This window comes from Hypanus sabinus, unplaced genomic scaffold (genome assembly GCF_030144855.1).
Source record: "Hypanus sabinus isolate sHypSab1 unplaced genomic scaffold, sHypSab1.hap1 scaffold_384, whole genome shotgun sequence".
Taxonomy (NCBI): domain Eukaryota; kingdom Metazoa; phylum Chordata; class Chondrichthyes; order Myliobatiformes; family Dasyatidae; genus Hypanus; species Hypanus sabinus.
The window spans coordinates 413,442-425,000 of record NW_026781274.1 but is presented as its reverse complement, the minus strand read 5'-3'; the positions used below and the strand labels follow the sequence as shown (position 1 = coordinate 425,000).

General features: G+C 46.3%; 1 protein-coding gene across 2 annotated transcripts in view; it reads right to left on the bottom strand.

Annotated features, from left to right (window-relative positions):
- The window catches only part of LOC132388701 (NACHT, LRR and PYD domains-containing protein 3-like), a 46,965-nt gene that overhangs the window by 11,777 nt on the left and 23,629 nt on the right, over positions 1 to 11,559 (bottom strand). For both annotated transcript variants that reach the window (XM_059961070.1, XM_059961071.1), the window contains exon 8: positions 8,646 to 10,383. In XM_059961070.1, the coding sequence (XP_059817053.1) occupies positions 8,646 to 10,383 (1,738 nt within the window). The remainder of the gene's footprint in view (positions 1 to 8,645; positions 10,384 to 11,559) is intronic.

Here is an 11,559-nt window from a genome sequence, read left to right as displayed (position 1 = left end):
TAGAAGGTGTTGTGGATAATGAGGTGGGTTTTCAAAGCTTGCAGGGAGATTTACGCCGTTTAGAAGAATGGGCTGAACGTTGGCAGATGGAGTTTAATGCTGAGAAGTGTGAGGTTCTACATTTTGGCAGGAATAATCCAAATAGAATATACAGGGTTAATGGCAGGGCATTGAGGAATGCAGAGGAACAGAGAGATCTCGGAATAATTGTGCATAGTTCCCTGAAGCTGGAGTCTCATGCAGATAGGGTGGTGAAGAAGGCTTTTGGAACGCTGGCCTTTATGAATCAGAGCATTGAGTACAGAAGTTGGGATGTAATGTTAAAATTATACAAGGCATTGGTAAGGCCAAATTTGGAATACTGTATACAGTTCTGGTCACCGAATTATAGGAAAGTTATCAATAAATTAAAGATTGTGCAGAGACGATTTACTGGGATGTTACCTGGATTTCAGCACTTAAGTTACAGAGAAAGGTTGAACAAGGTATGTCTCCATTCATTGGAGCGTAGACGATTTGATCCAAGTATTTAAAATTTTGAGAGGGATAGATAGAGTTGACGTGAATAGGCTGTATCCATTGAGAATAGGGGAGATTCAATCAAGAGGACATGAGTTGAGAGTTAGGGGGCAAAAGTTTAAGGGAAACACGAGGTGGTATTTCTTTACTCAGAGACTGATAGCTTTGTGGAATGAGCTTCCTGTAGAAGTAATAGAGGCCAGTTCAGTTGTGTCATTTAAGGTAAAATTGTATAGGCATATGGACAGGAAAGGAGTGGAGGGTTATGGGCTGAGTGTGGGTAGGTGGGACTAGGTGAGATTAAGAGTTCGGCACGGACTAGAAGGGCCGAGATGGCCTGTTTCCGTGCTCTGATTGTTATATGGTTATATGGAATGAAAGATCCTTAAGATAAAATTAATGACTTACTTAAAAATAAAGAATTGTGTAGAAGTTCAGAAAATGGGCTTTGTTTGGAAAACATTAGTGATAATATAAATCCTATGAAAGGAGTATGTGAAGGCCTATTCCACCCTGATGAGCAAGCTAACCACGTGAGAGTTAAGGGGAAAAGGGACAAAGGTTGACCAAATGCCACTTTGAATAACAGGATCTGGTTTTGAGGGAACTTGATTTTTATTTTTGAACAAAGCATGTGAATAATAAAGAAAACCCCATGGAAGGTTGACTGATTGAATGTTAAGTTTAAAAGTAAAATAGAGATTAGTATTCGCACAAATTTCTGTCATTTATTATATTATAATCACACATGTATTTGTTCACATTTTGTAATATACACCTAAGTTAAACTGTTCACAACCCTTTTGTATTTTTTGGCTAACATGAAAAATAAAAATGGGAGATTACTAAGTTGGAGTCTGTTGCTACAAGAGTTTGATATTAAGATACAACATATTAAAGGGAGTGACAATGTAATCGCTGACTGTTTATCTAGATGCTAAGTTGAATATATATCTGTATTGCTTTGTAGCTAAAAACACTTCTGTATTTTGTTAAATTCTGTAATTCTGGAAGACGCTGTATTAAATAATTTTCACATTGGTGAAAATTTCCAGAAGGATGGGGATGTTATGAAGGATGAACAGCTTTGATCGGCAGAAGGGTACTGAGTTGCCCATGTATCCATCCCCCCCCCCTTAGGAGAATCACAAACCGTTACTGTTGCAATGCTGCTAATGCGAGAGAGAGAGAGAGAGAGAGAGAGAGAGAGAGAGAGAGAGAGAGAGAGAGAGAGAGAGAGAGAGAGAGAGAGAGAGAGAGAGAGAGAGAGAGAGAGAGAGAGAGAGAGAGAGAGAGAGAGAGAGAGAGAGAGAGAGAGAGAGAGGAAAACATGCTGGAACTGTTACATCTGCAACAGATCAGAGAGAGATACAGCATGGGAGAAGAGACTTGTTGCCCCACCTCATTCTGACTTCTGACAGACTTATGGCTTCGGAGAGGGCTGTTTACATGGTACCATTCTGTTCAATTAAAATTCCTCAGTGGACAGCCGGAGTGGGCTGGTTTGATGGCCAAAGCCATTTAAACTTGATTGACAACTGAAACCCCGTGAGTGGGGATAAAAGTGAGGTCTGGGGAGAAACCCCTCAGGCACACCAGGAGACTCATAAGTGAGCACTGCTTGAGTGTTGGAACCCACGAGAAGGTGTGGGGCATCGGAGACCGATCGGTCAGTAAAAACTCATAGTGTTATTGCTGGGCCGGTGGGGTCTTGTGTGTGTCCACTCATGCCAGAGTGACAAGTCCACCACAGAAGAACGGTCTAGCTGAAGGACAAAGGGGTCATACCTGAATGGCCATAACCACTTGACGGATCAAGAACGTAAAGGAAGGTTTGCCTAACAATAGCTGTTACTGTTCGCTCGCTCTCTTCCTCTCTCCAACGATTTCAACACACCAACCAACAAATACCTCAGCCTGTACGAAGTTAACTGAATTTTTTTTTACTTTTATATGACTATCCGCTAGACAACGATAGAGCTTGTTTTTATTGATTATTATTATTCCCAAACTTATAGGTTTATTATTGTTATCTTGTATTATCTATATATTTGTATTAATGGTATTGTTCTGTATATTTTACTAGTAAACCCTTTTGAAAATAGTACCACCAGACTCCAACGGATACTTCTACCTTTGCTGGTTAGACACCCAGTTACGGGGTACATAACAGGAAAGAGAGATGCCACAGAAAGAATGGGATGGGAAAAAGCCCACAGGAGGAAGGCGGGTGGGGTAGGGAGATCCCAGAGGAGATTGTCGGATGGATAAGTGATCCAAATGGGGGAAGGCAGATGGGAGAGAGAGAACCCATGGGAGGAAAGGGTTTGGGAAAGAGAGAGCTCACAGGAGAAAGGGGGTTGGGGAAGAGAGATCCCACAGGAGGAAGGGGGTTTGGAAACAGAGGCACAGATCAGGCAGCGGGATGTGGAAGAGAGATCACTCAGAAGGAAGGGGGATGGGGAAAGGAGATCCCATGGGATGAAGGGGTTTGGAAAAGAGTGATCCAACAGAAGGAAAGGGGATTGGGAAGAGAGATCCCACAGGAGGAGGGGGGATGCTGAGGAGAGATCCCACAGCAAGAAGGGGGTGAGAAAGAGAGTTCCCACTGGAGGAAGGGGGAAGAGGAAGAGAAATCCCTCAGAAGGAAGGAAGATTGGGAAGAGAGTTCCCACCGGAGGAAGGGGAATTGTGAACAGTAGACTAACAGCAGGAAGTAGGATGCGGAGGAGAGATACTTCAGAGGGATTGGCGATGCAGAAGACAGATCCCACAGAAATAAGCGGGATGGACAAGTGATCCCAATGGAGGAAGGCGGATGGGGAAGAGGGTTCCCATGGGAGCAAAGGCATGAGAATGAGAGATCCGACAGGATGAAGGGAGATGGGGAAGAGAGTTCACACTGGAGGAAGGGGTAAGAGAAAGAGAGATCCCTCAGACGGATGGGGGATGGGGAAGAGAGAACCCACAGGATGAACGGGGATTGAGAAGAGAGGCCCAACAGGAGGAAGGGGCATCTGGAAAGGAGTTCGCACAGGAGAATAAAGGAAGGGGAAGATGGAGCCCACAGGAGGAATGCGGATGGGGAAGAGAGATCACACATGAGGAAGGGGAAGGGGAAGAGAGATCCGACAGGAAGAGTGGGCATGGGAGCAGAGGACTCATGGGAGGAAGGGGGATGGGGAAGAGAGATCCTAGAGGGATGCTGAGGAGAGATCCAACAGCAGGAAGGAGGTGAGGGAACATAGAGCCCAGAGGATGAAAGGAGGATGGGAAAGTGAGATCCCACACGTGGAGTGCTACGTGCCAGTGAAGCTAAAAATAGGAAGTTAATGCTGCTAAATACGTGGCTGAGGGGATAGTGCATGAGGGAGGGGTTCATGTTTCTGGACAATTGGGATTTCTTCCAAGGGAGGTGGGACCAGTTCGAATTGGACAGATTGCACTTGAACTGGAGGGGGACTAAGATCCTTGCCGGTAGGTTTTCACATTCTGTTACGGGGGTTTTAAACTAGATTGCAGGTAGAGGGGGCACAGTGTTAGAGCAGATAGTAATTTGGAGGAGGATAAAAGTCACTCGAGGACTGCATGTACAGACAGAAATCAAAGGTTTGCACGTGAGAGAAATGTTCTCAGGTGCATCTATTTCAATTCAAGGAGTATTCTACATAAGGTAGATAAGTTTATGTCGTGGATTGGCACATGATGATATCGACATTATTGCTATTAGTAAGACCTAGTTTGCAAGAGTGGCAGGATTGGCAGCTTCATGTTCCGAGGTTCCGTTGTTTCAGATGTAATGGGGGGAGGGATGAAAGGGGGAGGAGTGGCATTACCAGTCAGGGGGAGTATCACAGCTGTGCGTAGACGGGACAGCCTGAGGGCTCGTCTACAGTGGTCATATGTCTGTAGATGAGGAACGGGTAAGGTGTGACCACACAATAGGGTATTATTATAGAACGCCCAATAGGCAGAGAGAATTGGAGGAGCAAATCTGTAGAGAGTTAGCACACCAAAGTAAGAAACAGAAAGTTGTAATCGTAGGGGATTTTAACTTTCCACATATGGACTGGGTCGCCCACACGGAGAAAGGGTTAGATGGTGTGGAGTTTGTCAAATGTGGTCAGGAAACTTTTCTAAATCAATATATTGAGGTACCAACGAGAGAGGGTGCAGTACCTGTTCTCCTATTTGGGAACCAGACAGGTCAGGTGACAGAAGTATGTGTAGGTGAACATTTTTGGTCCAGTGACCATAATGTCATTAGTTTCAAGATAGTTATGGATAACGATAGGACTGGTCCACCAGTTAAGGTTCTAAATTGGAGAAGGGCGAATATGGTGGAAATGAGAGATGATTTGCGAAAAGTGGATTGGGATAAGTTGTTTTCTGAAAAGGATGTGTTTAGTAAGTGGAAAGCCTTCAAGGGTGAAATTTTGAGAGTGCAGAGTTTTCATGTTCCTGCCAGGATTAAAGGCAAAGTTAACAGGAATAGTGAACCTTGGTTTTCAAGCGATCGTCTGTCAAATGTGATCAGGGAAGTTTTCTAAATAAATATATTGAGGTCCCAGCGAGAGAGGATGCAATACCTGATCTCCTATTAGGGATCCATACAGGGCAGGTGTCAGAAGTATGTGTAGAACCATAGAACCAGAGATCACTGCAGCACAGTACAGGCCCGTCAGCCCTCCATGTTGGCATATTCCTGCCAGGTTTAAAGGCAAAGTTAACAGGAATAGTGAACCTTGGTTTTCAAGGGATATTGGCGATCTGGTTAAGTAGGTGTTTAGCAAGTATAGGCAACAAATGAGTTACCTGAAGAGTATAGAAAATGTAACGGAATACTAAAGAAGGAAATCAGGAAGGCAAAAAGAAGACATGAGGTTGCTTTGGCAGATAATGAGAAGGTAAACCCGAAGGGTTTCTATAAGTATATTGAGAGTAAAAGGATAGTAAAGGACAAAATTGGTCCCCTAGAAGATCAGAGTAGTCGTCTATGTGTGGAGCCTCATGAGATAGGTGCGAATTTAAAACATTTTTTTCGCGTCAGTGATTACTCAGGAAACTGGCATAGCGGATATGGAATTAAGGCAAACAAACAGTAGTGTCATGGAACATATAGAGATTAAACAGGAGGAGCTGTTTGCTGCCTTACAGTGAATAAAGATAGATAAATCTCCGGGCCTGACATGATATTTCCTCGGACCTTGAGAGAGACTAGTGTAGAAATGGCAGAGGCCCTGGCAGAAATATTTAAAATGTCCTTCGCCACAGGTGCGGTGCCAGAGTATTGGAGGGTAGCTCATGTTGTTCCGTTGTTTGAAAAAGGCTCCAAAAGTACACCGGGTAATTACAGGCTAGGAAGCCTCACATCAGTAGTAGGTAAATTACTAGAAGGTGTTCTGAGAGATCGGATATACAAGGAGTTGGACAGCCAACGGCTGATTAAGGATAGTCAACATGGCTTTGTATATGGTAGATCATGTTTGTTGAATCCTGTAGTTTTTTCGAGGAGGTTACCAAGAATGCATATGAAGGAAAGTATGTGGATGTTGTCTGCATTGAGCATTGACAAGGTCCCACATAAGAGGTTAGTTCTAAAGGTCCAGCCAATAGGTATCCATGGAGAGGTTGTAAACTGGATTCAAATTGGCTGTGTGGGAGAAGACAGAGAGTGGTAGTGGATGATTGCTTCTCAGACTGGAGGCCCGTGACGAGTGGTGTGTCTCAGTGATCTGTGCTGGGACCATTCTTGTTTATTGTCTATGTCAATGATCCAAATGATTACGTGATAAATTGGATCAGCAGGTTTGTGGAGGACCCTAAGATAGAGGCGTTGTGGACAGCGAGGAAGGCTTTCAAAGCTTACAGAGGGATCTAGACCAGCTGGAAGAATGGGCCAGAAAATGGCAGAAGGAATTTAATGCAGACGAGTGTGAAGTGTCCCATTTTGAAAGGACAAATCAAGGTACAACATACACGATAAACGGTAGGGCACCGAACAGTGCGGAGGAACCAAGGGATCTGGGAGTTCAGATACATAAGTCCCTGAATGTGGCGTCACAGGTAGACAGGGTTGTAAAGAAGGCTTTTGGCATCCTGGCATTCATAAATGAAAGTTGAGTTTAGGAGTTGGAATATTATGGTGGGGTTGTATAAGACATTGGTGAGGCCAAATCTGGAGTATTGTACGCAGTTCTGATTACCTAACTATAGTAAGGATATCCGTGAGATTGAAAGGGTGAAAAGAAGATATACTAGGATGTTGCCGGCTCTTCAGGAGTTGAGTTACAAGGAAAGATTGAACAGGTTAGGACTTTATTCCTTGGAGCGTAGAAGAATGAGGGGAGAATTGATAGAGGTTTACAAAATTATGAGGGTATAGACAGGGCAAATGCGAATAGGCTCTTTCCACATAGATTAGGAAAGATACATATGTGAAGATATGGCTTCAGCGTGAAAGGGGAAAGGTTTCGGGGGAGCATTAGGAGGAAGTTCTTCACTCAGAGGATGGTGACAGTGTGGAACGAGCTTGCCATATGATTTGGAAAATGTGGACTCACTCAAGCTTTAAGAATAAATTGGATAGATACATTGATGGGAGAGGACTAGAGGGCTATGGACTGGGTGCAGCTCAAAGGGACTAGCGGAATAAGGTTTTGGTACAGACTAGAAGGACTGAATGGCTTGTTTTCTGTGCTGCACTGTTGTATGATTTTATGATTCTATGGGGTGGAGAGTCCCCACAGGCGAAAGGAGGTTGTGGATGGGGAAGAGAGATCCCACAGGAGGAAGGGGGATGGGCGAGAGAGATGCCAAAGGAGGAAGGGGATGGGGAAGCGAGAGCCCACAGGAGGAACGGATCACACAGGAAGAAGTGGGTGGGGAAGGGAGATCCCACAGCTGGCATGGGAGTGTAGAAGAGAGATCCCACTGGAGGATGAGGCATGGGGAATAGAGATCCCACAGGAGGAAGAGGGATATAGAGGGATATAAACGGGATGAAGGGGGAAGGGGTTGAGAGATCGTTCAGGAGGAGGAGAGATGTGGAAGACAGTTCCCACAGGAGGATGTGGGATTGGGAATAGAAATCTTACAGGAGGTAGGGGGTTGGGGAAGAGAAATTCCGCAGGACAATGGGGCATGCCAGAGAGATCCGACAGGAAGAAGTCGATGGAGGAGAGAGATCCCACAGGAGGAAAGGGTATGGGGAAGAGAAATCCATAGAAGGAAGGTGGTTGGGGAAGAGTGATTTCATAAGTGAAAGGGAGATGGGGACGGGAGTTCCCACAAAAGGAGGGGGGATGGGGAGGAGAAATCTCACGGGAAAGGGGGGTGGCTGTGTGGAAAATATATCCCACAGGAGGAAGAGGGATGGGGAGGAGATCCCACAAGGGAAAGTTGGGGGGCGGGTTGGTTGTGTGGAAAAGACATCCGACATGAGGATGAGGAAAGAGTAATAGAGAGCCCACTGGTGGAATGGGAATGGGGGCGAGATGTCAAAGAATTGAAGGGGGATTGGGATGAGAGGTCACACAGGAGGATTCCAAGGCTAAACGATAATCCTACAAGACGAGACGATGCAGAATTTTTTTTGTACGTGTGTGTTGGGTCTGAACAGAGGCCCAGAGGAGATGCCCCCACGCTCTTTGTGTATCTGGAAATGAGCAAAGTCACACACGGGGAATGGCAGTGGGAGGGCAATTTCACAATGGTATTTCTTTCCTTCTCACTGGGACAGTCTGCTGACGGTCTCTTGTCCTTCACCGGGAAGGGGTTGTGAATCTCTGACCCACCTGCTGCAGTCAGTGTCGGTCTGCGTGTCAGTAACATTGAGAAGGAACATTGTCAATGGACGTGTCACAGGCAGCGAGAAACACGGCCATTCCTGTGATTTACTACCATTAAACCAATGGCCGTTGTTCACTGATCTGATGAAGTCTCCAACATCCCTTCACAAGAAACTACAGAACCCTCCCGTCCTGGGGGAATTACTGACTGATCCCCTGGTCATTTGTCACAATTCCTTACAATCTGATTTACTACAGTTTTAACCAAATATCTTTACCTTGAAACAACACAATTGAACTGTTTCACAGTTCAGAGTGAGAGACAAATCAAGTTACCTCAACTCCTGGCACTTGTGCAGCCCGGGTCCCAGCCGCTGGATTCCTTCACACTGAATGTTGCATCTGTCCAGGTCGAGGTGTTTTATTGTATCACAGAGTCCTGTTACATGAGACAGGACCGCGCAGTCAATCGGGGTCAGTGTCATTCTACGGAATGAAAGTGTTTCCACTGATCCCAGTGCGGCCTGAGCCAGACCACGATTCTGGGATTCAAACAGGTAGTGCAATGTGTTCAGGAGGCTCCTTTTACCAGCTTCACTCTCTGTGTTTCCAATCTGACGTTTAACCTCCTCCTTCACCCAGTCAATCACCCGGCAGGTTGTTTCATTGGGAAATGGACCCAGAAACTCCTCCAGGCCCCGAGCTGTCATTGGGGAGGAGAGACCAGCAACAAAACGGAGAAATACCTCAAATCGCCCATCTGTCGTGCTGTGGGCTCCAGTGAGGAATTTCAGGATATCCCCGGGATTTGGATTCAGGAATTGTGCAACTGCAGCTACAAACTCTTGAATGGTGAGGTGTGGGAATGTGTACACCACGCTCCGGGCAGAATCCTCTCTCTCCAAAAGTTCCATCAGGAACCCGGACAGAAACTGGGAAGGCTGCAGATTGTAGTTTATCAAATCTCCACCTGTAAACACAATCTTCCTATCGAACACGCCTCTGAAGGCCATCTGACCAACCCTGAGTAACACATCACGGGGGTTCTCAATCTCACGGCCGTGGTTTTTCAGGATGTTGTAAATATAGTAGGAGTATAGTTGGGTGATGGTCTTGGGAACTCGCTGTGGGTCCCTGACTCTTTGTGTGAAGAAGGGGCCCAGTGCCAGAGCGAGGATCCAGCAGTAGGACGGGTTGTAGCTCATGGTGTATAGGATCTCGTTCTCCTTCACGTGTTTGAAAACAGCTGCCGCCACCGTCTGATCTTCAAAATACCTGATGAAATATTCCTTCCGTTCCTCACCAACAAATCCCAGGATTTCAGCCCAGATACTGATCTCTGCCTTTTCCAATAAATGTAACGCAGTGGGACGGGTGGTCACAAGCACTGAACACCCTGGGAGTAGCTTGCGCTGGATTAAACTGTATACAATATCAGACACCTTGCACTTGAATTCAGGATCTGTGCATGTGGACTGAGGTTCTGTGTCTCTCCGACTGTCAGCAAAATCAATTTTGTCATTGAATTCATCCAAACCATCAAATATAAACAGCAATCCGTCTGGGTTCTTCCAGACCTCTCTCAGGAAATTCCCAAAGTAAGGATACTGATCCAGAATCAGTTCCATCAGGTTTATTCTGCAGTTAATGGTGTTCAAATCGCGGAATTTGAAACTGAAGACAAACTGGAATTGTTGGTATATTTTCCCCGTGGCCCAGTCATAAACAATCTTTTGTACCATTGTTGTTTTCCCGATCCCCGGGACTCCGGCCACTGCTGCCGAACTCCCAGATTTGGATAAACTCTGGGAAAAGCTGCTCTGGAACAGCTGTTCCGTCCGGAATTTTTCCAGGTGTCCACGGAGATGTTTCTCTCTCCACTCCTCATGGTCTCTGCCTCTTGCCAGCAGCTCATGTTCCACCAGTCTCCGATCTCGAACTGTAGAAATGACCGTGAGCTCAGCGTATCGATCAAGCAACTGGAAAACCTTCACCTTCTCCTTCATCAGGATTGTGTTCACTCTGAGTTTTTCCGTTTCTGCCCGCAGAGTCTCCTTGTGTTTCTGTTGAGCATCTTCCATGGGGACAGACAGTGGACAAACTGTTAGATGCCTCAGCTCAGAACTCAGTATTTAAGCGCACAAGAGTTAGCTCAAAGCTGTTGCATTGATTGGATTCACCAATGGATGTGCTTACAGTAAAGTAAATTCAATTAACAGACTGCTGACTGGACAGAGAAGCCGGTTCCAGATAAACACTAGATCTTCACATTTCCACATTAACTGGGCTGTGAAGGTGAGCATTTCCCTGGTAGTTTACTGACCCCCAACTGTCCCGTACTGAACAAACTCCGTATCGGACAATCTCACACTACTGTCAGAGATGTCATTTTTTCCTGAGGAGAAACACAGTGTTGATGTGGCATATGGTGATCGAGAAGGAACGGGTCGGGAAATCACAGTTCCCCCTCCTCTCCCACCGTCACTGACTCAAAGTACAAAGAAGTAACTTTGCGCATCAGCACGTGCACTGTGGGTGGCTGGTTGGGGTGTGTGGCATCTCAAAGTGTCTTTGAACCCTGTCAGGAGTGTGTGGAGTCTCACAGTGTGTCAGGATGCTTACAGTGGTGTGTGTGGTCTCACACTGTGTCGGGATCCAGTCAGGGTCAGGATCCTCAGTGTCTTCTTACAGTGTCTCGTGACCCTGCCATGGGTGTGTGGCGTCTCAAGTTGTGTCAGGACCCTGTGCGGTGAGTGTGGGGTCTCTCAGTCTAACAGGACCCAATCAGGTGTGTGGGATCTCACCGTGTGTCAGGACCCTGTCAGGTATGTGTGCCGCCTCACAGTGTGTCGGGAACCTGCCAGGGTTGTCTGGGGTCTGACAATGTGTCAGGACCCTGTTAGGGGTTTGTGGGGTCTCAATATTTGTCAGGATTCTGTTAGGAGGGTGTGATGTCTTTCAGTGTGTCAGGACCCTAACAGGGGTATGTCGGGACTCACAGTGTGTCAGGACCCTGTCATGTGTGTGAGGCCTCACAGTGTGTCTCTGAGACAGTCTCACAGACGGTCAGGACCTGTCATGTGTGTCCGGGGTCTCACAGTGTGTCAGGACTCTGTCATGTGTGTGAGGTCTTAAAGGCTGTCAGGACCTTGTCAGGCGTGTCCGGGATCTCACAGTGTGTCAGGACCCTGTCAGGGATGTGTGGGGTCTCACAGACTGTCAGTACCGTGTCAGGGGCGTATGGGGTCTC